The sequence below is a fragment of the Bufo bufo genome, chromosome 9 (assembly GCF_905171765.1).
Source record: "Bufo bufo chromosome 9, aBufBuf1.1, whole genome shotgun sequence".
NCBI classification, from domain to species: domain Eukaryota; kingdom Metazoa; phylum Chordata; class Amphibia; order Anura; family Bufonidae; genus Bufo; species Bufo bufo.
The window spans coordinates 203,520,784-203,546,365 of record NC_053397.1 but is presented as its reverse complement, the minus strand read 5'-3'; the positions used below and the strand labels follow the sequence as shown (position 1 = coordinate 203,546,365).

At 42.7% G+C, this 25,582-nt stretch overlaps 1 protein-coding gene across 1 annotated transcript in view; it reads right to left on the bottom strand.

The window, feature by feature from the left end:
• Positions 1–25,582, bottom strand: part of TRABD2B (TraB domain containing 2B) — a 258,490-nt gene that overhangs the window by 144,107 nt on the left and 88,801 nt on the right. The window contains exon 3 of the mRNA XM_040407881.1: positions 548–694. Within this exon, the coding sequence (XP_040263815.1) occupies positions 548–694 (147 nt within the window). The remainder of the gene's footprint in view (positions 1–547; positions 695–25,582) is intronic.

The window sequence follows — 25,582 nt, the reverse complement described above, 5'->3', positions numbered from 1 at the left end:
GTTTTACCACAGCTGGAGTGCCGGAGGTTAGACATCACTGTTCTAGGTAATATCTGCTGTTCACTGATCACGGTGTTGGCTCACAATTTTAATGGGCTTTCTCATCTGTAAATGTATTTATTTATTTAGTTTTACACAAAATACTCTTCAATAAGAGCAATTACGAATATGTATATAATAACTTATGTTTTTAAACCCTTCTACTTGGGGGAAGTTATGAAGTAGAGTCTGAAGGTATGGACTCTATTGGGTTCAACAAGCTCCTTATGCCCCAATGAAGAAAATGGAGCCCAGAAGCATATCCCCATATGCAGTTGATTACTTTCTATGCTGGTTGATCTCATCCATGTGGTGACATCACTATTCCTCTCCTGGGGGTCCAGAGACACTTCCGTAGCCACTGTGTAATTTCTATGTTGTTCAGTGTAGAAAGAATGTCAACCAGCGATCCCTCCCGAAGAACATTTAACTAGTCTTTGAATGATATACCGCAAATTTTCATGGAAGAAAATAATTTCCCACACATGTATTCTCAATGAGCACAAACCTGTGTAGATTCGTGGCTGAAGATGATGGAGTTGAGGTCTCCACAGTTGTAATGTTTTATGAGATCTTCAGTCGTGTAGGGGGCTTGAAAGCTTCCTGCCCGTAGACTTTCATGTTGCAGCAATGTCTGGTTTAAAGCGAATAAAACCTGGAAATGAAGAATGTAAAAATGATTAGTGCCTCCTACCTAAATACAGTCATATCTTAAAACTTTAAATGGTTAAAAGCTGAGTTACAACCATTAGAGATTTCATTAGGGTAGTCACCCTCACCAGGGAAAGCCTCCGGTAGAAGACCTGTGCAGTATCTTGGTGTGCATCCTCCACCCCTAATGAGAAGGGTCTCCACAGATGGCTTATCCTGGTTGTCACCTAGACAATATTTTATTATTGATATGTACCCACTTCATATTACTGCATACCAACATGTGGCTGTAATGGCTTCCACATTGGTCGGCACCCAACTTTTTCCAGAGCCTAAAAATGGCTAGGAAGAATGCTTGGCTTATTTAATCTAAATAGGTCTAAAACTCACTCCATGGTACCTGGAATGATACAGAGCTCAAATCACCTGCTAAATCTTAGAGTCAGATGATACAATTTTAATTGTCTCCACTAGGGGGAGCATAAAGCTTACTACATACTCTTTATACATTGAACTCAATACTGTATGCCTTATGCTGCTAAGCTCCCTCTAGTGGTAGCTGAAGGCAACCAGAATTTTATCATTCTACCCAGTCCATTGGGTGCTCTGCATCAGAAAAATAGATCTCTATACAGATATATTAAGACGTTAATCAGTACAGAAATTGAGCTTATAAGTGACATGGTGTTACAAGATGAACATTTTCTTTATAGATCAGCACAAACAGAATAAAAAAAGGAAGAACGTTCCATCTTGCCATATAACGTGGGACATTTCATTTAAAGTTAATAAAAAAACAATTTTGTCCAAGACAACCATTCCCATTGTACCATTAGAAAATGAGAGCACATATCTAACAGGTTTCTGTGGGCAACCTATCTCTTTCTTCTGGCCAAGGTTACTGGACCCTAATAAGTATTATGGGATGGTAAACTCTGCTTGCTTAGATACGCTTCTTTTTGGCTGGCGCAGCTGGTGTCCTCTACGATCAATCACCAAAATTAAAACCGCCAAATGTTTGCTTTATTATATTGAGGAAAAAAGAGCAAACATGATCTAATCCATAGTAACCATCCTTCATCAACACAACGCAAGCTAGCGATCACTGTCTGGACTTCAATGAATAAGTATGGCCACTTGTCCTCTGAAGTATATGGAGAATAGGGGCCACCAGTTGTGGGACCTGCACCTATTGGGCATTTATGGCATATTTTATGGATGAAGATGGGAATACCTCTTAAATCTCGGCAACATGGTGGCTCAGTGGTCAGCACTGTTGGGGTCCTGGGTTCAACTCCAACCAAGAGCAACATCTGCATGGAATTTGTATGTTCTCCCCATGTTTGTATGGGTTTCCTCCGGGTACTCTGGTTTCCCCTCATGCTCCAAAAATGTACTAAGAAGTAAACTGGCTTCCAACAATATTGACTCTAGTGGGTGTTTGGATTAAAGGGGTTATCAAACCCCTGAACTGCTCCCCCATATGCCCGAGCCCCACACAATGTACTTACCTTGCTCCCTGGCACCCGCGTTGCTTCTGAAGCCCGCACGGCAGCCGCTGCAGCCAATAGCAGGAGGGGCCCGGGCATATGGGTGAGCCTTTTTAGGGGTTGGATAACCCCTTTAAGTGCCTCTGTGGGAGCCATTGACTTCCCTGCTCTACAACCATGCCTGTGCTTGAGGCCCCTGTCACTGTAAATCTGCATAATAAGTGGATAAACATTGCACATTCAGTACATTATTTATCTTGTGATGATCCTGAGTTACAGCCTGTATTACAGCTCAGAGCTTCACTCACAATTCTACAGACTTCAGAGCTGAAATCCATCATCCTTTCTTTCTGGCTTAATGTGTTCGGAGACTTTGCTCTGGTAATTTTCAATCTCAAAAATAGGGGCGAATAGCCCCCTACCAACCATGATAGTTCTAATGACCTGGACCTGACTTGACCTGGGGTAACACAATGCAATTGGACGGCATATACACATTTATGGGAATCTGTCGCCAATGACCTCCCTATCCAACTGTTTGCATAGACACGTAGCTGTAGTTCAGTTCACCTGCTCTGCTCTTTTCTTGATTTGAGGCTCCGTTCTTGATTCATGATATGTTTGTTAATATGCAAATTTGGCCTCTGGTGCAATGAGGGCGTCACCATTGCTCTTGCTGCATGCAAACCCAGCTCCTTTCTGTGCCCAACCCCTCCCTCGCTGCTTTAATTGACATGGCCAGGCAGTGGCACAGCAGCTAGGGACGGAAAGGAGTGGAGCTTGGGTGAACTAAGAGCAATAATTAACAAAAAAAAAATGGGGTTTTCTGTGATTTTAATATTGATGAGTTATCCTAAGGATAGGTCATCAATATCAGATTGACCGGGGTCCGACACCCGGCAGCCCTGCCGATCAACTAGCTGAAGAGAAGGTCGTGTTCTGTGCGAGCGCTGCCTTCCCTTCATTGCTTACCTGCTCACCCTCGACATCGCAGCGGTGAGCTGGTCTAATTACAAGTCGTCCCATTCACTTCAATGGGACAGCTCGTTCCTATACACTTGTATACTACAGAGTCGTCCCATAGAAGTGAATGGGATGGCTTCTTGTGATTACACCGGCTCAGCGCTGCGATGTCGACAGCGAGCAGATAAACAATGAAGGGAAGGCAGCGCTGGCACGAAGCACAGCCTTCTCTTCAACCAGCTGATCGAGGGTGGTGCAGGAAGTCGGACCCCCGCCGATCAAATTTTAGTGACCTATCCTGAGGATAGCTCATCAATATTAAAATCCTGGAAAACCCCTTTAATCAGGTGAACCACAGCTAGGTGTCTATGCAAACAGTTGGAAAGTGAGGTCGCTGGTGATAGATTCCCTTTAATGTATAGGCTCTTGAGACTACCGGGATGTCCTAATGGTCAGTCCATTCCTACTTCATCAGTAATCTGTTACACATTTTTGACACCATGCTTATTGACTGTTTCCGATACAAAACAGCAGAATCGTGAATGCAGCTCTGGAGTATATTATATGCCATAAGTCAGGAATCAGTGCAAAATAAGTATTTGCAGTGACTCAATAACGTTGCAATTATATAGAAAAATTGTGAATTTATGCCCTAAATTTCTCATGGATCACATGACATACTGTACATATTACCTAATTAGTAGTTAATGGGTAGGATTGTAAATATCAAAGGAATGTCTGCAATTAATGATCCTGAAGGTGATTTGACATAATATCCAAAAATTTGCAAACCAGCCTCTCCCACCTCAGGATATACAGATGTCCTTACTGGGTGTAGAGCACATGATTGAAGTGTAACTTAAAAGAGTTTTTACTGTTCCTTCTGGAAGACTATGATTGTCAGCCCTACAAATCAACACTGACCCTTATTCATCTAAAATACATTTCATGTCCCTCAGGAATTTAGGGCATTACTCTCCTCTCCAGCTTCCCATGTCCACAAAATTACTTACATTTCCAACTTTGACACCAAGAAAACACACTATCCCTTTGTTCTTTGGAAAAAAAAAAAAAAGCTGACACCAGTAGACACACAATTATGTCAAAATGGATGTGAATTTTTTTTTTCGAGGCGCAGGGGTCCATGGATGATAGAACAAGTGCATTTATTGTAACTAATCTTGTGCAGCTCTGCGGGCATGCTACACACTGGTAGAAATAAAGAATGGCCATTTGAAACAAAAATGATATATATGTCAAAGCGGCTGGGCAGCACTGCAAACAATAGCAGAAAAAAAGGGGTGCCAACGGCTGCGGCGGTGATCCTCCCGTCAAACCATGAATGAAAAAGGAAATTCCACGGCACTTCCCAAAAATAGACCCGTGTTTATTTCACCAGATGCAACGTTTCGGTTCTCCCTTTGGAACCTTTTTCAGGCAGTGACAAATTCATGGTGCAAATTACATATATTTATACCACACGTGTGATTATTGGATAATTAAAACAATCAGGTACAAAAATATTAAAAGTGCCTGATCTTGTGCAGCTCTGCGGGCAAGTTACACACTGGCAGAAATAAAGAATGGCTATTTGAAACGAAAATTATATATATACTGTATATATGTATAAGACAAAAAGCGGGCAGCACTCCAATTCGGAAAATAGTGAATTCAAACTACCCATGCCCAGAAGAGGGGGGAATAGATTGAATCTTCTTAAGAAAAAAGAATTACAATGGATGCATACCCTTAATAGTCTTAGGCCTAATGGCCTGAATGTGGAGTATAAAATGTGGAATGTATTGTGATATGGTGGCTTGCCCTCGGTCCCTGCAGGTGTGATAGGGGCTTCTCTTGCTTATTTGGTAGTTACATTAGGACGAAAATATATATTTAATATAATTTTTATTATTTTTCTTTTTTTTTCTTTTTTATAGATCATTTACTGATGGAGGACAAGAGGAAGGGTGGATGTTTGCTGCACTGGCCGGAGACGTCTACGACCCCTTAGTTTTTATAACTTTTATTTTCTATCATACCCAGGTTGATGACAAAAAGAAAAGTTTATATTTTTGTGATGTTATGTTTTGAGGAGAACCCTCAAGGGCTTATGGATTGGATCCACAGGGATGATCGAGGTGGAGCCCGCAGTGATATGCGGAATTCCGCCCCGTTGTTTCCCTGGTGAAGAGAGGGTGATGCCTGCTTGACAGGTGGACATTCATCCAACTGCGTGGTCTGTTCTTCCTATTGCCCTGGTATTTAGTTACATTGTACCATTACTATGGATGCCCGGCCGGTGTGGAATTAGACATTTGGATATTCATGGTGTTCGGAGCATGTGCAAGGACTCGTGTGATTCTTTGCCTTCTCCAATATGGCTGTGGTAGGCGAGAAGTATATAGTGTGCAAACTCCACAAACTCCGCAAACTCCAAACAAACATGTACGCAACCGTGGGCATGGGCAATGTAGTTATAGATGCGCCATTTTGCGTCCATCCTGCGTGAGGTCGCGGAGCTCCTGGTTAGTGTATCCATGTTCACCCCTAATTGTCCCCCTTAGCTAATTTTTTGCACATGGCACTTTATTAAGATTTTATTAATTATCTCTCTGCTCATCATATGTATATTAGCTTGTCATGATTACATTTGGAATTTTTTACACAATTGTTTTGCACATCATCCACATGTATTTATTCATACCCTTTAATCATGGTAGATATGTCATTTTTATGCACTGTTTTAATCAGCTTTTTTATATAAATAATGAAATATTATGGTTTGATATTGATTGAGTAATTGATCGCATGACGTAATGATTCAATTGCACACTTGCTGGTTTCTTGATGTATATATACTGGTCATTTTGTCCTGTATCTTTGCTTGAGAAAGGCTCAGGTATTGAGCCGAAACGTTGGTGTACCACATGGGTGAATAAAGTTTGAATTCACTATTTTACGAATTGGAGTGCTGCCTGCTTTTTGTCTTCTGTATACTGGGCAAGCTTGTTCTCTTTGGGCTCTGCACCCTCTTTTTGCATTTTTTTATTTATTTTTTCCATTTCCCTTGTTTTATGCACTGCCTGTCCAAAAAAAAAGTCGCCACCTGGATATAACTAATCAAATAGTTATGAGCCTCCTATTGGATAATTACTGCATGGTCGATTATCTTTCAGCCGTCAATAAGTTATTAGAAAACATCTAAGGAGATTGCAGAAACTGCTAAAATTGGGTTAAGAACTGTCCAACGCATTATTAAAAACTGGAAGGATAGTGGGGACCCATCGTATTCAAGGAAGAAATGTGGCGGGAAAAAAATCCTGAAGGATCATGATTGGCGATCACTTAAACGTTTGGTGAAATCAAATCGAAGAAAAACCACAGTAGAACTAAGGGCTATGTTTAATAGTGAAAGTAAGAGCATTTCCACACGCACAATGCGAAGGGTACTCAAGGGATTTGGACTGAACAGCTGTGTAGTCGTAAGAAAACCACTAATCAGTGAGGCAAACCAGAAAAAAAGGCTTCAATTTTCTGGGGAGCATAAAGATTTGACTCTGGAGCAATGGAAGAAGGTGATGTGGTCTGATGAGTCCAGATTTACCCTGTTCCAGAGTGATGGGCGCATCAGGGTAAGAAGAGAGGCAGATGAAGTGATGCCCCCATCATGCCCAGTGCCTACTGTACAAGCCTGTGGGGGCAGTGCTATGATCTGGGGTTGCTGCAGTTGGTCAGGTCTAGGTTCAGTAACAGTATGTGCTCCAAGAATAAGGTCAGAGACTACCTGAACATACTGAATGACCAGGTTATTCCACCAATGGATTTTTTCTTCCCTGATGGCACGGGCATATTCCAAGATGACAATGCCAGGATTCATCGGGCTCAAATAGTGAAAGAGTGGTTCAGGGAGCATGAAACATCATTTTCACACATGGATTGGCCACCACAGAGTCCAAACCTTAACCCCATTGAGAATCTTTGGGATGTGCTGGAGAAGGCTTTGCGCAGCAGTCAGACTCTGCCATCATCAATGCAAGATCTTGGGGAAAAATGAATGCAACACTGGATGGAAATAAATCTTGTGACATTGCAAAAGCTTATCGAAACAATGCCACAGCGAATGCGTCCCGCAATCAAAGTTAAAGGCGTGTGTGACCTTTTTTTTTGGTGGCGACTTTTTTTGTTGACTTTTATTTTATCGTTATCACAAAGTACAAAAGATTTGATAAATAAAATCAATAAATAAAATATACAAATGCGTTATTATTATTATTATTATAATAGTGTAACTGTCATATATATTTTTTTATTTGCTAGTTTATTAGACCTAGGCATTTACTGTATACCTGAGTTAGTCTGTCCAATGATTGTCAAAAGATCTGTAATTACCTTATTATAACAGCTTTCATTAATGTCCCGAGTCCCTTTCTGCTTGTCCCTTAAAAGACTATTGCTATGGCTTGTCTGTCTTCCCTTTAGTGTAAACAGAAGACACGGGGCGGTCCTTAACACTGTGCGCCTGCTTTAGGCTTCAGAGTGTGGAGGCGTGTCTCTTAGTAATCCAATCTGATTGGCTGGCAGGAAGCTGCTTGCAACAGCAAGTGTGTATGTGAAGTGAGGGGTTAAAACAGCCGTAACTAAGGGAAAAACTGTGGTATGTGAGGAAACTAAAGGTTGCTTTATGCATAATGCTGCAGCAGTAACATATGCTAAAATGCATTTTTTGATTAAAACATAACAGCTACTTTTTAATTTATTATTGGGGCAATTATTATGTTCATATACCAACACCACAAAGACAAGAAGCAATCGCTAACCGTAGAGTAGTGAAGAGGAGCAGGGGCAATATTCGAATTGCGAATATTTGGGCGAATTAAATTCTTGAATTCGCGATTATTTTCTTGATTGCGAAAATCGGCAATGTAATATTTGCATAATGCGTCACAATACAGGTGTGGGTCACTTTTGCTACATTTTTCAAGCTGCTAGAAGTTTCCTGAGACTGGAGAAAATGGTCGGCACGGCAGAACATTACAGTAGCTTTATATGCAGATAGAGAGCTCCAATATATTCGCGACTGCGAAATCAGCACCAATGAAGCAAATATTTTTGCGCAATACGTGCAACTTCACATTTTAGCAGGTCTGACTACATATTACTGATTGGCGCACTAAGTATTGTTGTGACATCGCAGCACTATGTCTGTAGCATGTATGTATGGACAGCAGAACCTATCAGCTCCACTATATCAGGATCTAACCTACACTGACTATCTCCCACTAACTATCTGTATTATATATATAAGCTATCTAACTATCTAATGTAATGACACAGGAAAGCACAGAGCACAGCTATAACACTGCTCTCTCTCTCTCAGATCTGCAAAAAACAGCAGAAAATGGCTGCTGGGGAGGTTCTTATATAGTAAGGGGTAGGCAACTTTCCTATTGGTTGCTAGGGATGTTGCTAAGCTCAGACAAAGACATTGCAGCCTTCTCATTGGCCCACAAGCAAGAAGCAGGGAGGGATCATGGGTTCAGATGTAAAAAAATCTAGAATATTCTCTAATATGAATATATAGGCCCTGAATCGGGCCCGAATACCATCCAGATCCTCCCGGACCTAGCACGCCGCACCTTACAACTTAGGAAGGCCTTGAAACCGCTTCTATCCACACTCAGGGACAATGAGATCCTGTATAGATGGGGGTATCCCTTCCAGCTCTCGGCCAAGAGAAACGGGAAGTCTGCTACGTTCAAATCTCTTGAAGACCTCCCCAGATTTCTGGCTACACTAGATCTCCCCGCGGTGGAGCTGCCTGACTGGCCCAGACCCCTCATGGTGCCGCCCGTTAGTGATCGTGAAGAATGGCAAGAGGCGATCCCGAAACCGCAGAGGCATCCCAGACGCCATTCCAGACCACCTGTTTGAGCCTAATTGGCTTTCGTGGGACTTCACATATTATCCCAATGCGCTGGTTCAGTGTATAGTATTCATGTTCTAATGTTTTATGCTATATGTTATATATCTTTGATATTCCTTTTTATATGCCGGGGGTCAGTGGGGCTGCTGCCTTGCCCTTGACCTCTCCTCCCCTCGTTAGGGGTATCGACACCTGGTGTCGAACGTGACTATAGTCACTTACTAGTCTACCTCGGAGCCATAGTTTTTGGCTCTCTCTTATAGGAGGTTTTTCTTTTGTTTTGTTTTTTTTCTTTTCTTTTTCTTTGTTGTTTTATCTGCGTGTTGCTTGTTAGTCCTTGTCTCTTTCCTTTTGTTTGGATCCTCGTGTTCCCTCCCCCACTTAATCCAGTTTCCTCTCAGAGGTCGGTAAGATGTCCCCTCTCTCTTTTTGTACGTATAATGCCAGGGGCCTAAATAAACCAGAAAAACGTAGCCAGATTCTATATCGCTTTCACCGGAAGCGGGTCATGCTTATTATGTTCCAGGAGACCCACTTTAAGCTTGCCTCGGTTCCCAGGTGTGACCGTGGGTATTACACGACTTGGTTCCATAGTCCCAACCCCGTCAAAAAAGCAGGAGGTGTATCTATTGCATTCCATAAATCTTTTCGGCCTACGATTTTGGCTACAGATATTGATAGTAGGGGGCGCTATGTATTCCTCAAGCTGTCTGATGGTCCACGTGTATACACGGTTGCTAATGTCTATTTTCCCAACCAGGGGCAGATTCCATATGGCTCCAAGATTCTCAGGAAACTGGCTCGCTTTGCAGATGGATCCTCTATCATCCTGGGCGGTGATCTGAATATGGTGATGGACCCGGATCTGGATTCTTCGTCTGGTAGGTCAGCTATCTCTCCGACATCCCAGCGTTCCTTTAGGGAAATCCTGTCCTCTCTCCGCCTTGTAGATCTCTGGAGGGTGCTGCATCCGGGAGTCAGAGATTTCAGTTTTCATTCTTTAGCCCACAATAGCTATGCCAGACTAGACCATTTATTTATTTCACAATCTTTGCTTGAGGAGGATCCACTTAGCTCAATGGATGGCTTCCTTTGGTCTGACCACACTCCAGTGTATGGCCTACTGAGATTTCAGCAGACGCCTTCCCGTCCCTTCACGTGGAGATTGAATGACAATCTTCTTAACGACCTGGTGTGCATGTCAGACATTAGGAAGGCCATCTCTGAGTTTACAGTTAACCACCAAACAGACCCCTCTCCCCCGCCGATTAAATGGGAAGCCCTTAAGTGTGTGCTCAGGGGGATTTTCATATCTCATGGCGCTAGACTCAAAAAGGAGAAGTCCGCTAAACTCTCCTCCCTACTTTCACAACTCGACGGGAAAGAGACCTCAAATAAATTGACCCCCTCTGATCAGTTGAAAGCTGATATCTCGCTGCTCCGCCAACAAGTAATTCAAATTCTAGACCAAAGATCACTATGTTTGCGTGATAAGGTAAAATTTGGATTTTTTGAATATGGCGATAAAAGTGGGAAGTGGCTTGCCAGAGCTCTACATCCTAGGTTACCCCAGACCCAGATATCCTCACTTAACACATCCGACAAGGGAATTGTTTATGCTCCATCCGAAATCTCATCAGAATTCCGCACCTATTATAGCTCTCTTTATGACTTGAACACAGGGAGGGACTCAGCGTCTGCTTCCTTTACACAGGATACTAAAGATTATCTAGACCAATTCGGCCCTGAAAAGATTCCTAGCGTAGATTCTTTGGCGCTGGAAGATGACTTTTCATCCCCAGAAATTGCGGGAGTTATAAGAGATCTCAAAAATGGGAAAAGCCCAGGCCCAGATGGCCTTACCCCACGCTTTTATAAGCTTCTTATAGATGAGCTATCCCCCTTATTACTCGAATCTTTTAATTCCATAGCAGTGGGAACCCCCTTCCCTCCCCAAACTTTACAGGCCCATATAACGGTTATACCTAAACCTGATAAAGATCCCTCTTATTGCTCCAATTATAGGCCTATTTCTCTTTTAAACGTGGACCTAAAGGTGTACGCTAAATTACTAGCCTTACGATTACACCCCCTCATCCCGAAGTATATCCATCAGGAACAGGTGGGCTTTGTCCCGGGCAGGGAAGCTCGAGATAGTACCTTGAAGACCTTGGGCATCATAGCTAGAGCTAGGAATACTAGGTCTCCTCTGTGTTTACTTTCAGTGGATGCAGAGAAGGCCTTTGACAGGGTCAATTGGGGCTTCTTAACCTTAACCCTGGAGCATTTAGGACTCGGTTCTAAAATGATTAAACGTATTATGGCTCTCTACTCTTCTCCCTCAGCTCAGGTAAGGGCTAATGGCCTTTTATCCACACCTTTTGCTATCAAGAATGGTACACGCCAGGGTTGCCCCTTATCCCCCTTCCTATATATTCTGACCATGGAATCCTTAGCTAATGCGCTGCGCAATAATCAAGATATAAAGGGGGTGAGAGTTGGAACTAAGGAGCATAAACTTTCCCTTTTTGCCGATGATTTGCTTCTCTATCTCTCGGACCCCAGAATAGGCCTTCCTTCGGTCCTGCGGGAATTTGAGAGATTTGGGAGGCTTAGTAACTTCAAAGTTAATATCCAGAAATCTGAAATCTTGAATATTTCGTTACCACGCAGGGAAATTTCTCATGTTAAAGAAAGCTTCTCGTTTAAAGTAGCCTCGGACTCGATTCGCCACTTAGGCATTAACCTCCCAGCAAACCCCAATCTCCTCTTTCAAATGAACTACAAACCCTTATTTAGGAAGGTAGAAGCTTCTCTCCAGAAGTGGTCCCCCCTGCAGATTTCTTGGTTTGGTAGAATAAATGCCCTAAAGATGGATATCTTACCCAAATTCCTCTACCTGTTCCAGACTGCCCCGTGTATTATACCAAATAGTTTTTTTGCCCAATTGCGGTCATTAGCTTCTAGGTTTATCTGGAATGGCACTAAGGCCAGGGTGAGTTACAGAGTTTTATCCAGAGCGAAGAGTGTGGGGGGAGCTGGCCTTCCTGACTTCCAGGCATATTTTAGAGCTTCCATTTCTAATTGTGTTCTAGACCTTATACACAAACGATCTCTGAAACTTTGGGTAGACATAGAACACACCCTCGAGCCCCATATGGTACCTGGGATATTTTGGCTCCCTATAGCAACACTAAATAGCCTTCTACATACTCTTTGTTCTCCCCTACTTCAGATCCTGATCAAACTATGGAGTAGATTTGCCTCCAAAATCAAGTTAATCTCCGCACCGGGTCCTTTGACGCATATTGTGGCTCATCCTGGCCTCCCCTCACAGATCAAGAATCTCCCCTTCTTCCGCACAATTCCCCCGCCCCGGATCCTAATTAGGGACATCTTTAACAGCTCAGGGCTCCTACCTCTCGTGGATCTATCACACATATTCCAAAACTCCCCGAGCCGCTGGTTCCACTACTTTCAACTTCGTAGCTTCTTGGGCTCTCTGGCTCCCGGATCGCAGCTGTCTGCCCCTCTGACAAATTTTGAAAAGCTCTGTGTTGCCAACACAGGCCCAGATCATGGTATTTCTTTGATATATGGCTTGCTGGGTGCCGGTGGAGATGGGGACCTATCACTCGTTGAACAGATGAGAGGTGTTGGGTTTGCCTCTGGTTGGGAGAGTGAACTGACGTTCTCCCTGTCCTCTGAGCAATGGAATCGTTCCCTCTTATTTACGCATAAATCATCCAGGTCCTGTCGTTTACAGGAGATGAACTATAAGATCCTTACTCGTTGGTATAGGACGCCGGTTAAGTTGCATCATTTTTATCCATCGGTCCCCAACACCTGTTGGCGGTGCCATTCAGAGGTTGGTTCCATGCTACATATCTGGTGGGACTGCCCTGGGGTCGCCCCTTTGTGGCAAGATGTTTTTTCTCTGTATAATGCACTTTACCGGTCTACTATATCTCCCTCCCCTTTGATTGCCCTGCTCTCTATATTCCCGGGTAGGATCAAACATGTCAAAAAGGGAGTACTTAAAACATTTGTCCTTTCTATGAGACAGATCATACCACGCCAGTGGAGATCCTCAGACAGTTTGCAGAGAATTACGTGGATACGTGCCCTGGATGCCTTATTCAGGATGGAAGAAATGGAAGCTGAGGCCTGTAACCAAGTCCAAACATTTGCACTAACCTGGGAACCTTGGAATCAATTTAGGAGCTCCTCTCGTTTTCAAACCTGGTTGGTCTCAGGTGACTGTACCTGGGATACGTGATATGATGTCTTGTCCTTTCCCCTTCCCCCCCGCCCCCCCTACTTTCCACCCCCCCTCCCTCCCCTGTCTTTTGTTTCGTCGTGTTTTGTTCTTGTCTGTCCCCCTGTCTCTCCTAGGTTAACGATTTAATCTGTTTCACTTAAGAGTTACATATTAGTAGCCCTTTGTTCAAAACGCCATCACTGAGTATCTCAGGATTGTGTCCTAAGTTCCTTTTGCCTTCCCTTTCAGTAGTCAAGGTTCTTCATATCGTACTGTATGTATCTAATATTGCTGAACCTCTCCTTTAGCATTTATTTGATGGCATTTGTTTTCTCTGGTCTTCATGGTTGCGTCCCAGAGAAATATGGTGGTCTCTGAATCCATCTGTGCACTTTATTTTATGTTTTACATGGTCTTGGAAATGGAATTGGAGATATACTTTTCATACAATGTCTTGGTTGCTATGTATGATTGTTGTGTTCTTTTTCTATTCAATAAAAATAGATTCAACACTAATATGAATATATAGCACTATATTCTACATCTTTGCGAATTCTCAAAGTGGTGATATTCACGATTAAAATTCACGATCAACACTATGATAGAGTACACTTAAAAAATACTGAGGTCCAATTGTATTTATTCTGCAAAAATAAAATAAAAATTCTACAAACTATTTAAAATGATTTTAAAAAATAAATTAAAAATAAATTGAAGAGCATAAAATCACTGCAACAATCAACTGCATTACTAAGCCACTATCTCATATCACATGAACTATGAAAAGAGAAAAAAAAATAAGACTATTTTTCGTATTCAGAAAAATGTTTACAATGATAAAATGCCCCCCCAAAAAAAAATAAAAAAAAAAATTTTTATAAAACAAAAGCCGTATCTTGACGGAATAGGCATTTAAGGCATTCAATGCATTAATAAGCAATCAAATATCATTAATTCTAAAAGAAAATTGTTGAAATATCTTTTAAATAAAAAAAGATAGTATAATGAAATAAAAAATAAAAAAGATATTTTTTTTTGCAGAATGTAATAAAATAAAATTGTTGAAATTACATTATGTGCCCCATTTTAACCTCTTTTCTGCTGTGTTGGCTCACACTAGGACTACATCTAGACTTTGCTGGAGCAATTTAATGGCTAGCGATAAATCACTGTAAATTTGCAAGAGATTTATCAGCGATTTTCTTGTTACGCTATGAAGAAAAAAAATTGTTGTTACTTTTTTCTGGGGCTATAACTAGACTTTGCTGGGGGCATAAATTTCTGTAATATCACTGTCCATAGGAACGCTTTGAGTGATCGCTATCCATAGGAATGTATTGAGTAGCTTGCAGAGATTAGTGAATTTCATAAAATTCTATTTGCATCTGATTTGGCTAAATCGACTGTCCAATTTAATTTAGTTCTGAATAAATTCGACCCAAATCAAAAGTGCTCTGATTGCCTGGAAAAGTCTCTCTCTGACTCTCCTCACACACAATTTGGAAGTTTTTGAAAGATTAGAATTTCAGAATTTTTGAATCGATTTGCTCATCTCTAGTCGCTTGCAAACTTTTTTTTAAATCCCTGCTGTCGAGTGAGTAGCTAGTGATGTTTTTTAATTGCTACAGGCGGGGATTTTAGAGTGATTTCACTGCAAGAAATTTAGAGAAATCTGCAAGGTACTCAAAAATGTAGCAATTTATCTCTCAAAGTCCAATTATAGCCCTATCCCAAAAAAGTTGTAGCTCCTTTTTTCCTCCACAGAGTAACATTAAAATTGCTTTGAAATCTCTTGCGAATTTAGCAGCAATTTATCTCTGGTGACTTTACTCCTTCAGCAAAATTTTGATATCGGACCAACCCAAATTCGTTGTCTCATCTGCTATCATTACCACCTCAACTAATGCAGAGTAATGCCATCCCATGGGAGGCTCTCAAAATGGCTCTCCCTTACAATTTCCTCGAAGATTATTCAGTCTTCTACTTCAAAACTAAATCCACTTATGAAGTCAGTGCCTGCAGAAAATTCCACCTAATAAATAAAATGCTAGTTATTTACTCAAGGAAATGATGGAAAATTATTACTCAGTGTTTGGAAAATAACATTTCAATTCTCCTGATTTATGATCTCTCCCGGCACGTCTTTCTGAAGCCATTTTTTCCCTTTGGGTGAAATACTGTATTGTGGTGAATTAGGTTTTGAAAGGGACCTTTTCAAGAGAAGGGTTTCGACAAACATTAACTGGTGGCGGCCTAATCCATGCTCCAAACAGATTTTGTCAAATGGTCTCTTTAGTGTTCTTTCTGCAGCCATAATTAACATGACCTCCCATTAATCAGGGCACAGTAATTGCAATGTGTGCCTGTGTGGGAGGGAAGAGGTCATACCTCATTAGTGATGCCCTGGATTTCAATCTCTGTGCTCGGATTAAGGGATATGGCAGAAATATACTACTTGGCTTTCGTGATGGGAACAACAAAAAATTTGGCTTTAGGCTTTGCTCTGCTACTTGTCCCGTGATACTTAGATGGTGTGAGGAGTTAGAAGCAACAGGTAGATTGACTAAAGCACATTAACCTTGGAGGGGGTTTCTCACAAACTCCATTCAAGCTCTTCCTCCCTCCTTCTTCATGGGGCTTGAGACCCCCCATTCTAATGATCATATGGGACCCAGCGGTGGGATTCCTAGGGCTCAACTATCGTGAGTAAACGATTGATGGACTATCTATATAATTAATGAGGGTCCAATCTCTACCAATGAAATGCTATTTCTCCTTCATTCTGATCACTGGTGGAGATCAGACCCCACCGAACATAATCAGTGTCGGGGGGGGGGGGGGGGGTGATCTCCATCAATGATCATAATGAAGCTAATATAGCATTTGATTGGTAAGACCCTAATCAATCATATGGATAGGCTATAAATTGTTTACTCTAGGTGACTGCGGGGAATCCAATAATCACAAGTGATGGGGATTTTGAGATCACTGTTTCTCCATACTGCAATATCACAGGGAGGAAGAGAGGAAGAACATAGTCCCTGCTATTCCATTCACTGTCTATGGGGTTGACTGAGATAGCCAAACTCCGTTCACTTTAATGGGTTTTAGCCCCGCCCAGGCCAGTGATACTAGTTGTGATGTCACTGGGCCTGAGTGTAACAGAAAAAAAGGACACGGCACTCCTGCCTTCTCAAACAGCTGATCAGATGCTGATGATCTATCCAGAGGATAAATCATCAGTTAAAAAGAACTGCAGAACCCCTTTAAGGACAAAGTCTTCATGGAGCACCTCTTGCATTGGAGGCACCACCTTGTCCATGCATTAAGTTGATAGTCTATTAATGTCAATCGGACGTGTGTAATAATTAATTTCTCCTGTAGTGGCACTGCAGGGGCACAAAACACTTTCTGCCAGATTATTCCACAGATTAAAGAAGATTAATGTGGGTCGCAGAAGTGGATTTACTGAGTTTGGGGTGTGTCCAATTAAATGCCCCAAATTTACCAACAGAAATGTTTGGCATATGTGTGGTAGAGGTAGGTTCTAAATAGACTGTCCCAGAGTGTACATCAGGTCTGAAAGACACTTTATGTACTGTATCAGAGCAAGAAATTCCCTAATATGGGACAATAATTCTATATAATAATGAAACTAAAAGACTGATGGGCATCATGCCAGTTGAGCGCCTATTTACGCATATCTACCTTGTGGTTTGGGTTTATAATGGAGACCACAACACGGTGCCCAATTCTTCCTGTAACAGACCCTAACACTATACTTCTGGACAATAGGCCCCTTCCTATAAATTGCCCCCAAAACCATATGGAACTGCCCACTTATGGGTAGGGTTTACACAAGCCACACCCATGTTTGGCCTGGGAAAGACCAAATTTGCAGTGACTGTCTCTGAAAATTTCTATCCCAATCCCAAGTTTTCCCTCTCTTCTGTTCCTAAGTTTGCTTCCGGCCTCCGGTGGATGTGTCTGGCAGGAGAGGTGCAGCAGCCTGGGTTCGCTTCGTCCAAGAGGCTTTATGCTCTTATCTGGTGTTGTGTTTGGAATTGCACAACACCAGTTGGTAATGAGTTTACCACTCTAGAGGCCTTGCACTGGTATCGGAGATATCACACTAGGAAATTATTATAATATATTCTAGATTGGTCTCTCAGATATTATAACTCATTCTATGTCTTGCCGGGGCTCCACCGGTATGATACTACTGCTGTAATTTTCGTCTCTGTCTTCATGTCATTCTTAATGAGGTCAGACAGACCGATCTTAAAAAAGCCAAACAGTTTAGAATAACACGCTATTAATAAGTCATGTTACGCTCCATCCTATTTTAATCAAAGACTTGGCCACGGCACAGAAACCCCAATGATATGTTTAGCTCGCAGAAAATAATTGTTTGTTTTACGTGAAGGGAAAAGACACGCACGCTGCACCAGTGGAGTATGATACTGGATTTTGGCAATGAACTGGAAAAGTGCACATGTTTGTATTTTCACGCTGCATTATGCTGGTTCCTCCGGGAGCAGATGCTTTCTGTGCACATAGCCCTTTTTTACCAAATTTCATATCACTCGAATAGTTTACACCTTTACATATATATTCATGAACCTCTTTTTAACATAGGCCACACCCCAATCAGGGGTATGTTTTGAAAACTGGTCAGGTATGTTGCCCAGGTGCTGGGTATCATGGAAAACATCAACAAACTACTGGGAGTCTTAGGGGGACATTTATCAAGACTAGAGTTCCCATATTCCAGTGTCACAGGGCGCCAGCTTCGCGCTCCTTCTCTTCTGTGCCGCCGGCGCCCTGCGATAACTTCGGAGCAAGAAAGTACACTGCGTCCTCGTCTTCAGGGCAGCGGAGGGCGGAGAGAGGACCGGCCGCGCACGCCTCCCTAGTGTGGTCGGCGTCCTCCGCTCCCGTAGTTTCGGCGATAACTGGACACTCGGCGCTCTGCAATATGCAGGAGGATGAGTCATGTGACGCTGGCCACGTCACATGACTCCTTGTCTCCCCTATTTAACTGGCAGCCTGCTGGGCACTATAATTTGTGACTTTTTTACGCCACAATGGTTAATGCCCCTCTTAGGGTCTTCTTATGAAATATATTTCAATTGGCGCTCATTTAAAGGGCCTTTCCAATGCAGAGTGAAAGAGGGTTGAACAATCGTTATTACGATCATTCGCCCCCATTCACATACTATTAGCTTCACATGTCTACACATGGCAACATTTTGCTGACGAACATTTTAAGTGCCTCATGAAATATGCGATCACCCCACAACTTAGCATTTTGCTCATTTGTTGTGTGATCGGTGGCACCTTTCCATAGGCCAGTTATCGGGAACCGCGTACCATCATTTCCAATAATTGGCCCGATCCTCGGCCTCTGTGATAGGGTCTTATCCAGAATGTTTACGAAGCCAGATAGGGCAGAAGACTGGATTTTTGCCCCAAAGCCTAGCTATGACCTAACCCAAAAATTCTAGGGTGCAAATATAAAGAAAACAGAGATGGGGGACTCATAGTAAAATGAAAATTGGACCCCACATATTACCTTACCAAGTGTTCTGCATGTGCACAACGACCCATGGGATTAAACCAGTTCTCTCCAGTTCTTCAGATCCGGTTGTTAAAATTACAACTGAATCAGAGAACCGTGTTACCGGCTGAGTCCCGATTCGGTGCTCTGGCGGCGGCATGGCAGCTGGCACGCCACTGATAGTTTAGCTCCTTAATTGGGTGGTATGTGTGTAGTGTATGTATGGTGTATTTATGTATGTGTACCATGTATATGGTGTATTTAAGTGTGTTGCATATATACGTTGTATATGTAAACATGGGTCGTTACGTCACGTGTCCGCCGTTGAGTTAAAAATTTGAATCCCACCCCTGTGCACAACCATTGCAGAAGAGCACTTGAGCTACTGTTTGCAGGCATCAGCCACCTATTTGGGCCATATTTACCTCCCTGTGCAGTGTTCTTCTCTTTTTTAGCATCTCTTCACACAATCATGCAGCATGATTGCTTTAAAAATGTAGCAGAGCAGTGCAGCAGAACTGAAACCGAGCAGCTACAATGTCCCAATGCCCACCTACTGACAATCCTAATTCACTGGCTTGTCCGAGTGCACCGAAGAAATAGTTAAATAGCAAATTCAGCTCTGCTGCATCTGTGCATCTATAAACAACATTTAATCAGAAGGAACGTTCAACTTTCCCTCGAAATGTCATGTTTATGTGTTTGGTCAATAGAAAAACAAGAGAAATTCCTCGGCATTAATTCCCTGACAGTGTTCGTCAAAGCGTCGTCTGATGTGAACCAGATTTGTAGGTCCTGGTCTCCAGGAAGAGGACAATTCAGAGCTGAGATACAATTACTGCTGCGTGCACCCATTCTGAGCAGTAAATAAACAGGATTTAACCTATTTATCAGATTTTGGCAAGCCGGAGCCTGCTGATCCGTGTGTCACGGTTTACCCGCTGCTAAATTTAGGCGAGCGGAGGGTTCCTCTGTTGACTCAGTTATGGAATGGACGATTCCACAAAGGATGCAAAAGTACAAAAAGTTATTTGAGGGTCCATTATCTTATCTGCAGGATGGGGTGTCGGGCTCTACATAAACATTAACTGAAGTGTCACCCACAGCTGTTTTCCAGGAGCATCTGCATCTTGTGGTGGCATTTACATTTGAAAGGACCTGGACACTTCTGCAGAACGGGGACTATTCACAATAATCAGAATAGGCTATGTATCCTTGGTCAGTCACAGTGGTCATGCATGGAACGTGCATGTGTTCTCAATGGGAATAAGAGAGTAAACCACTGCCAGACAACTCTGGCGGCAGCTTATCTCCCTTGAAATAAATTGTTGAAAAGTATATCAGTGGCCAGGTTTGAGGTGGCTCCCAAAGCTAAGCTAAGTCCTGGGCACTGTTCAGGTGTCACCACATGTTGCTGGTTTCTAGAGGGGACAGTAAGGCATGATGCACCCCAATGGGAAATAAGTTCAGTCCAGTGTGCTTCATTACTGGAGGAAATCAAGTGCAAAACAAGGCAGGCAGTGGACTGAGCCCGTTTCGCCAGTCTCCCTTCTGGTAGCAGAAGGTTTTTTGCAGAGGAAAGGCCTGAACTAGCTGTGCCTTTATTTCATAAAAGTCTGGAACTGTGGCCAAAGGGCTGGTGACCCAGGGTCTGTGGCATCTTCTACTGGTCACTCGTGCAGTCTGGCAGAGTCTTTTCTACTAAACACTGGACAACTAGGGACTCTCACTGCTCTACTTTTATAAAGTTTCTATTTTTTTAACTGATCTAGACTGTTCTAGTGGAAGGGGGGTGAAGCCGGAGAAGCACAGCCTAACAGAAACAATTTTGCAATTCAGGGCTGCCATATAAGCCTCAATATTAGTCAATGGGAATGACCAGTTTTTGGTCATAAACAACAGTTTAACAAAGCCAAACCAGACCGTCAAAAGTTCACTGGGTCTGACTTTTCCATTTTTAACTCAGCTCTGCATAGTCCCTTACGACAGCAGTGGAAAATGACTAGCTTCTCAGTGCAGAGTCTGGAAATTTCCAAAGTCTCTTCATGTGAACTGGCTGTGCATTAACCCTCTCCCTGAGCTGTTATAGGGAGTAGATCTGTAACAGAAAGGACATGCCTCCTGAGCTGTGATAGGCAGAAAGCTGCAGCAGAAAGGACATGCCTCCTGAGCTATGATAGCGAGAGAGCTGCAGCAGAAAGGTCACATCCCCAATGTGTGATAAGAAGAGATCTGCAGTGGAAAGAACATGGCACCTGAGAAGGGACACGCCCCAATCTGCTGAGCCTGAAGAAACTAGCAGAGCAATAGGAGCAATGAATGGGGGGATCTCTGGATCCATGTGAGGTCCAGGGCTGGTTCTGGCTTTGTTAGAAAGAGATTGTCCTGTACTATGTGATGTCTGATTTTCATTTTTCACATCATTAAGGCATAATCCCTCTAATGGGCAACTGATGATTTTATTGGATACTATGTAAGAAGAACTAGGAAGTGGTTCTCAGGAGATGATTGCCATGGTCCCAAGCCACAATCGCTGGACTTTGGGGATGTCCTCACTGAAAATGATCTGAAGTGGTTTATCCCTTTAACATAAATGGATTTACGATCATTAACCCCGTAACTACTTATTACAAAGAGTTTATTCTACAGCTCTTCCTCCATTATGTTCAATGATTTATGTGATTGTATCACGACAAAAGCACATCAATTGGTAAAGTGTTTTTTATATTGTTTTTGGAGAGAGGCAGAATTATTTGCCAGAATTGCTCAACACTCAGGTCTGTGCCAACAGCTGTGGTGCAATGTGTGTGTGGGCACCATACGTCTCTGTCACAGCCTTCACTTCACCCCGGCAGGTATTATATTAATAACAGATGTCACTATATTACTTCCCTGATCAAACATTATCTGGGTCAGATTCATCGCCTGACTGCGAGCTTTGGCCGAGATGGTTTTTCTTGCAGGTTTCTATGTGTTAAACATTTCATCATGTCCTGAATACACCCCCAGCCCCAGGTGACATTCCTCCTGTGCAAATAATTCTCCAGCAGATTAGATTTCTATGAAAAGACTGCCTAAAACTTATGGAGAGGGGCGAACATCTATCTACAAAGTAGGCAATAAATTCTAGTTCTGTGGGGGTTCAATCACTTGGATAGTTAGATAATATTTCCATACCTCCCATAGAGGGGAATGGCCTTCTTGGCAACTGCTGCCCACAGTGGAAGAGGACAATAAGCCGGGGTCCTCCAATTTACCAATTGTTGAGGGTCCCAGTGGCCAAACCCCCACAAAATCAAACACTGATCCCCAATCCCACCGCATATCCCTTTAAATCATCTTACAATTAGTGATGAGCGGCAGGGGTCATATTCGAATTCGCAATATTTCACAAATATTTTGAAGAATATTCGATGGATATTCGCAAATTCGAATTCGTCATTGACGATTATGCTAAAAAACGAATATATAGCACTATATTCAATATAGTGCTATATATTTGTTTTTGACCCACGCCTGTATTGATCGCGTAATAATGGCATGTTCCGCGATCATTACCTTGCCAATTTTTGGAGTAAAATAAAATTACGAATATTCGAAAAACGAATATATAGCACTATATTCGAAATATTCGTGAATTCTCAAAGTTGCGATATTAGCAATAAATGTTCGTAATACGAATATTCACGCTCAACACTATTGTGCCCGATTGTATCCACTGAATAGACCCCAAAAATGGCAACTGCCAGTAGGAATCCACCTCCATCTTCCATGATATAATTATGAAGATAGGACATTCAGGACTTAAGAAATTTGGGCGATGTTATTATTAATTGTCCCCCAGTTAACACATATATGATTTTATGTAAAGGGGGAGTTATACCATGAAGATACTTAAGGTCATTGCTTTGCTTACACTTTCCTGCAAGCATTTTCCAGGGTTCATCCTGCAGAGCCACGCAGAATTCCTGCCCCATAATTAGAGCCTGAAATGTCATCTGTCAGATCATGGAGAAGACAGTCTGGTTCCATGGAAAGCTCAGTGACAGATGGTAAATATGGGATCTGCCTTCTCATGATATCAGAGGAAGAGCCGCTGTCCTAAACATGATGATGATACCCACAAGAGTGATGAGAGGACTGCTGTGCGGTGATATTACAGTATATTCCCTGTGTACATAGACTGTATGAGGGAACCATTTACTTACATTCTATCTAAATTTGAAAAATTCCACGGCACTTCCAAAATGTAAATTAAAGGGGTTCTGTACTTTGTTTAAACTGATGATCTATCCTCTGGATAGATCATCAGCATCTGATCGGCGGGGGTCCGACACCCGGGACCCCCGCCGATCAGCTGTTTGAGAAGGCAGTGGCGCTCCAGCAGCGCCGTGGCCTTCTCACTGTTTACCGCTGGCCCAGTGACGTCACGACTAGTATCACTGGCCTGGGCGGGGCTAAGCTCTGTTCCCTTGAATAGAAGGGAGTTGATACTAGTCATGACGTCACTGGGCCGGCGGTAAACAGTGAGAAGGCCGCAGCACTGCTGGAGCGCCGCTGCCTTCTCAAACAGCTGATCGGCGGGGGTCCCGGGTGTCGGACCCCCGCTGATCAGAAGCTGATGATCTATCCAGAGGATAGATCATCAGTTAAAACACAGTGCAGAACCCCTTTAAAAGTAATGTTATTTAATCACCATAAAGCGACATTTCAGTGACAAAATACAATGGTGCTCGGTGCAAAGATATAGGCCCACAGGGTACTTGATCCTAATACATGATTAACACAAATCAAACCAAAAATCTATCTACCTATCCTATTTCTATCTATATCATATGTATATATCTATCTGCTATCTTCTTTCTTTCTTTCTTTCTTTCTTTCTTTCATCTGTCTGTCTATATATTTGATCATTTTTCTATCTGAATTACAATTGCAAAATAAATATCAGATGACTAAATATTTCGTTTTGATTTGTTACTTTTGTGTTCTGTTTTCTGGAATTTTTTCAACCTCATACCTTCTAATAATACATCATAAGCCATAGTAATCGCCATCACATTTAGGCCTCATGCACACGACCGTTGTGTGTTTTGCGGTCCGCAAATTGCGGATCCGCAAAACACGGACGGCGTCCATGTGCGTTCGGCAATTTGCGGAATGGCACGGACAGCCATTGATATACCGGCCTATTATTGTCCGCAAAACGGACAAGAGTAGGACAGGTTATATATTTTTTGCAGACCACGGAACGGAGCAACGGATGCGGACACCACACGGAGTGCTGCCATTGAAGTGAATGGGTCCGCATCCAAGCCACAAAACTGCGGCTCGGATGCAGACCAAAACAATGGCCGGGTGCATGAGGCCTTATTTGTGGTGCATACAGAGAGTTAGAGATCATCATTATACTGAGCACATGTTGGGGTCACTGACTGAGCTGCAAATACGGGAATAGAGGAAATGATTTTTAAAAACAGAGTTATCGCAATCGCACCAGATGAACACTTGGAGCAGAAGTAACTTTTTGTCCCTTGTTCTATTGGTGACTGCAGTTCCTTAAATCTTCCTTGGTTTCCCTGTCAGTCACTATGTGCAGTCACTTACCTCACAGAGAGCTAAAAGTTAATTACATTCTCAATGACATTGGATATTATGAGGGACATTTATCAAGATTGGCGTTCCCGTATGCCAGTCTTTATCCGCTGTGCACTGGAGTGACCACAAGATAGCCAAAACTTCACCCCCAGCTGCCATTTATGGAAGGTATTACCCTTAAATCCATGGAGTCATTGGCCTCTGTCGGTGAGTGGGGTTTTGCTCACATAGTGACCTCCTTGTGGGAACCTAGCCTAAGGCTTTTGCAAAATAGCTTCACATGCACTAAACTTAGGAGGGTTAAGTGAGCCTGCTCCCACATATAGAACTTGCATTATTTCTTGATATATCTAGTAGGTACCAATTTTGGCTTACATGGTTAACTCCTGAATATCTAGAATTAATCTGACAAGCATGAAAATCAGAAGTTGAGAGCAAGGAGGAGAAAATGTAACACTGCATAAAGATTCAGATTTATGGGCTGAGCGGGGCCTGTATAAAGCAGGGAGGCAATCAAAGACTTGTTCGGGATACTAGGATCAATCATTCCATTGATTCATGAAAGTCTTTACACAATTCAAAAGTTTATACTGGGTCGACCTAAGTTGATGGTGGGCTGTACAGAGTTTTCTATTAAAACCCTTACCCTTAAACTGCCCATACACCTATCCTCAGGATAGGTCATCAATATCAAATTGATGGGGGTCTAACACCCAGCACCCCCACTGACCAGCTGCTTCAGTGCGCAAAGCTGGAAGCAGACAAACTGTAATGGGTGTGCCGGGGTACTGCAGCTCAGCTCCCTGTCGATCAGCTACATATATGAAAAGACCACAGCACTCTGTGGGCGCTTAGGCCTCTTTCTAGGCCATGTAACAACACTCTCATCAGTAACATTAGCAAGGCACATCTTAGTTCCATTCAAGTGAATGGGGCTTGTCATAGTGACTACCCCCCTCATTCTGCTCTTTGTGGTGGGCATGGGTGCCCCATAACTCACCTAGCTTCTGCCTGGCCATCAGACTCCTGTGTCCCTTGTTGTAGGCTTCAGCCTGGCTGTAAGGTCTCTTCATGTGAGGGTATTAGAGAGACTTTTC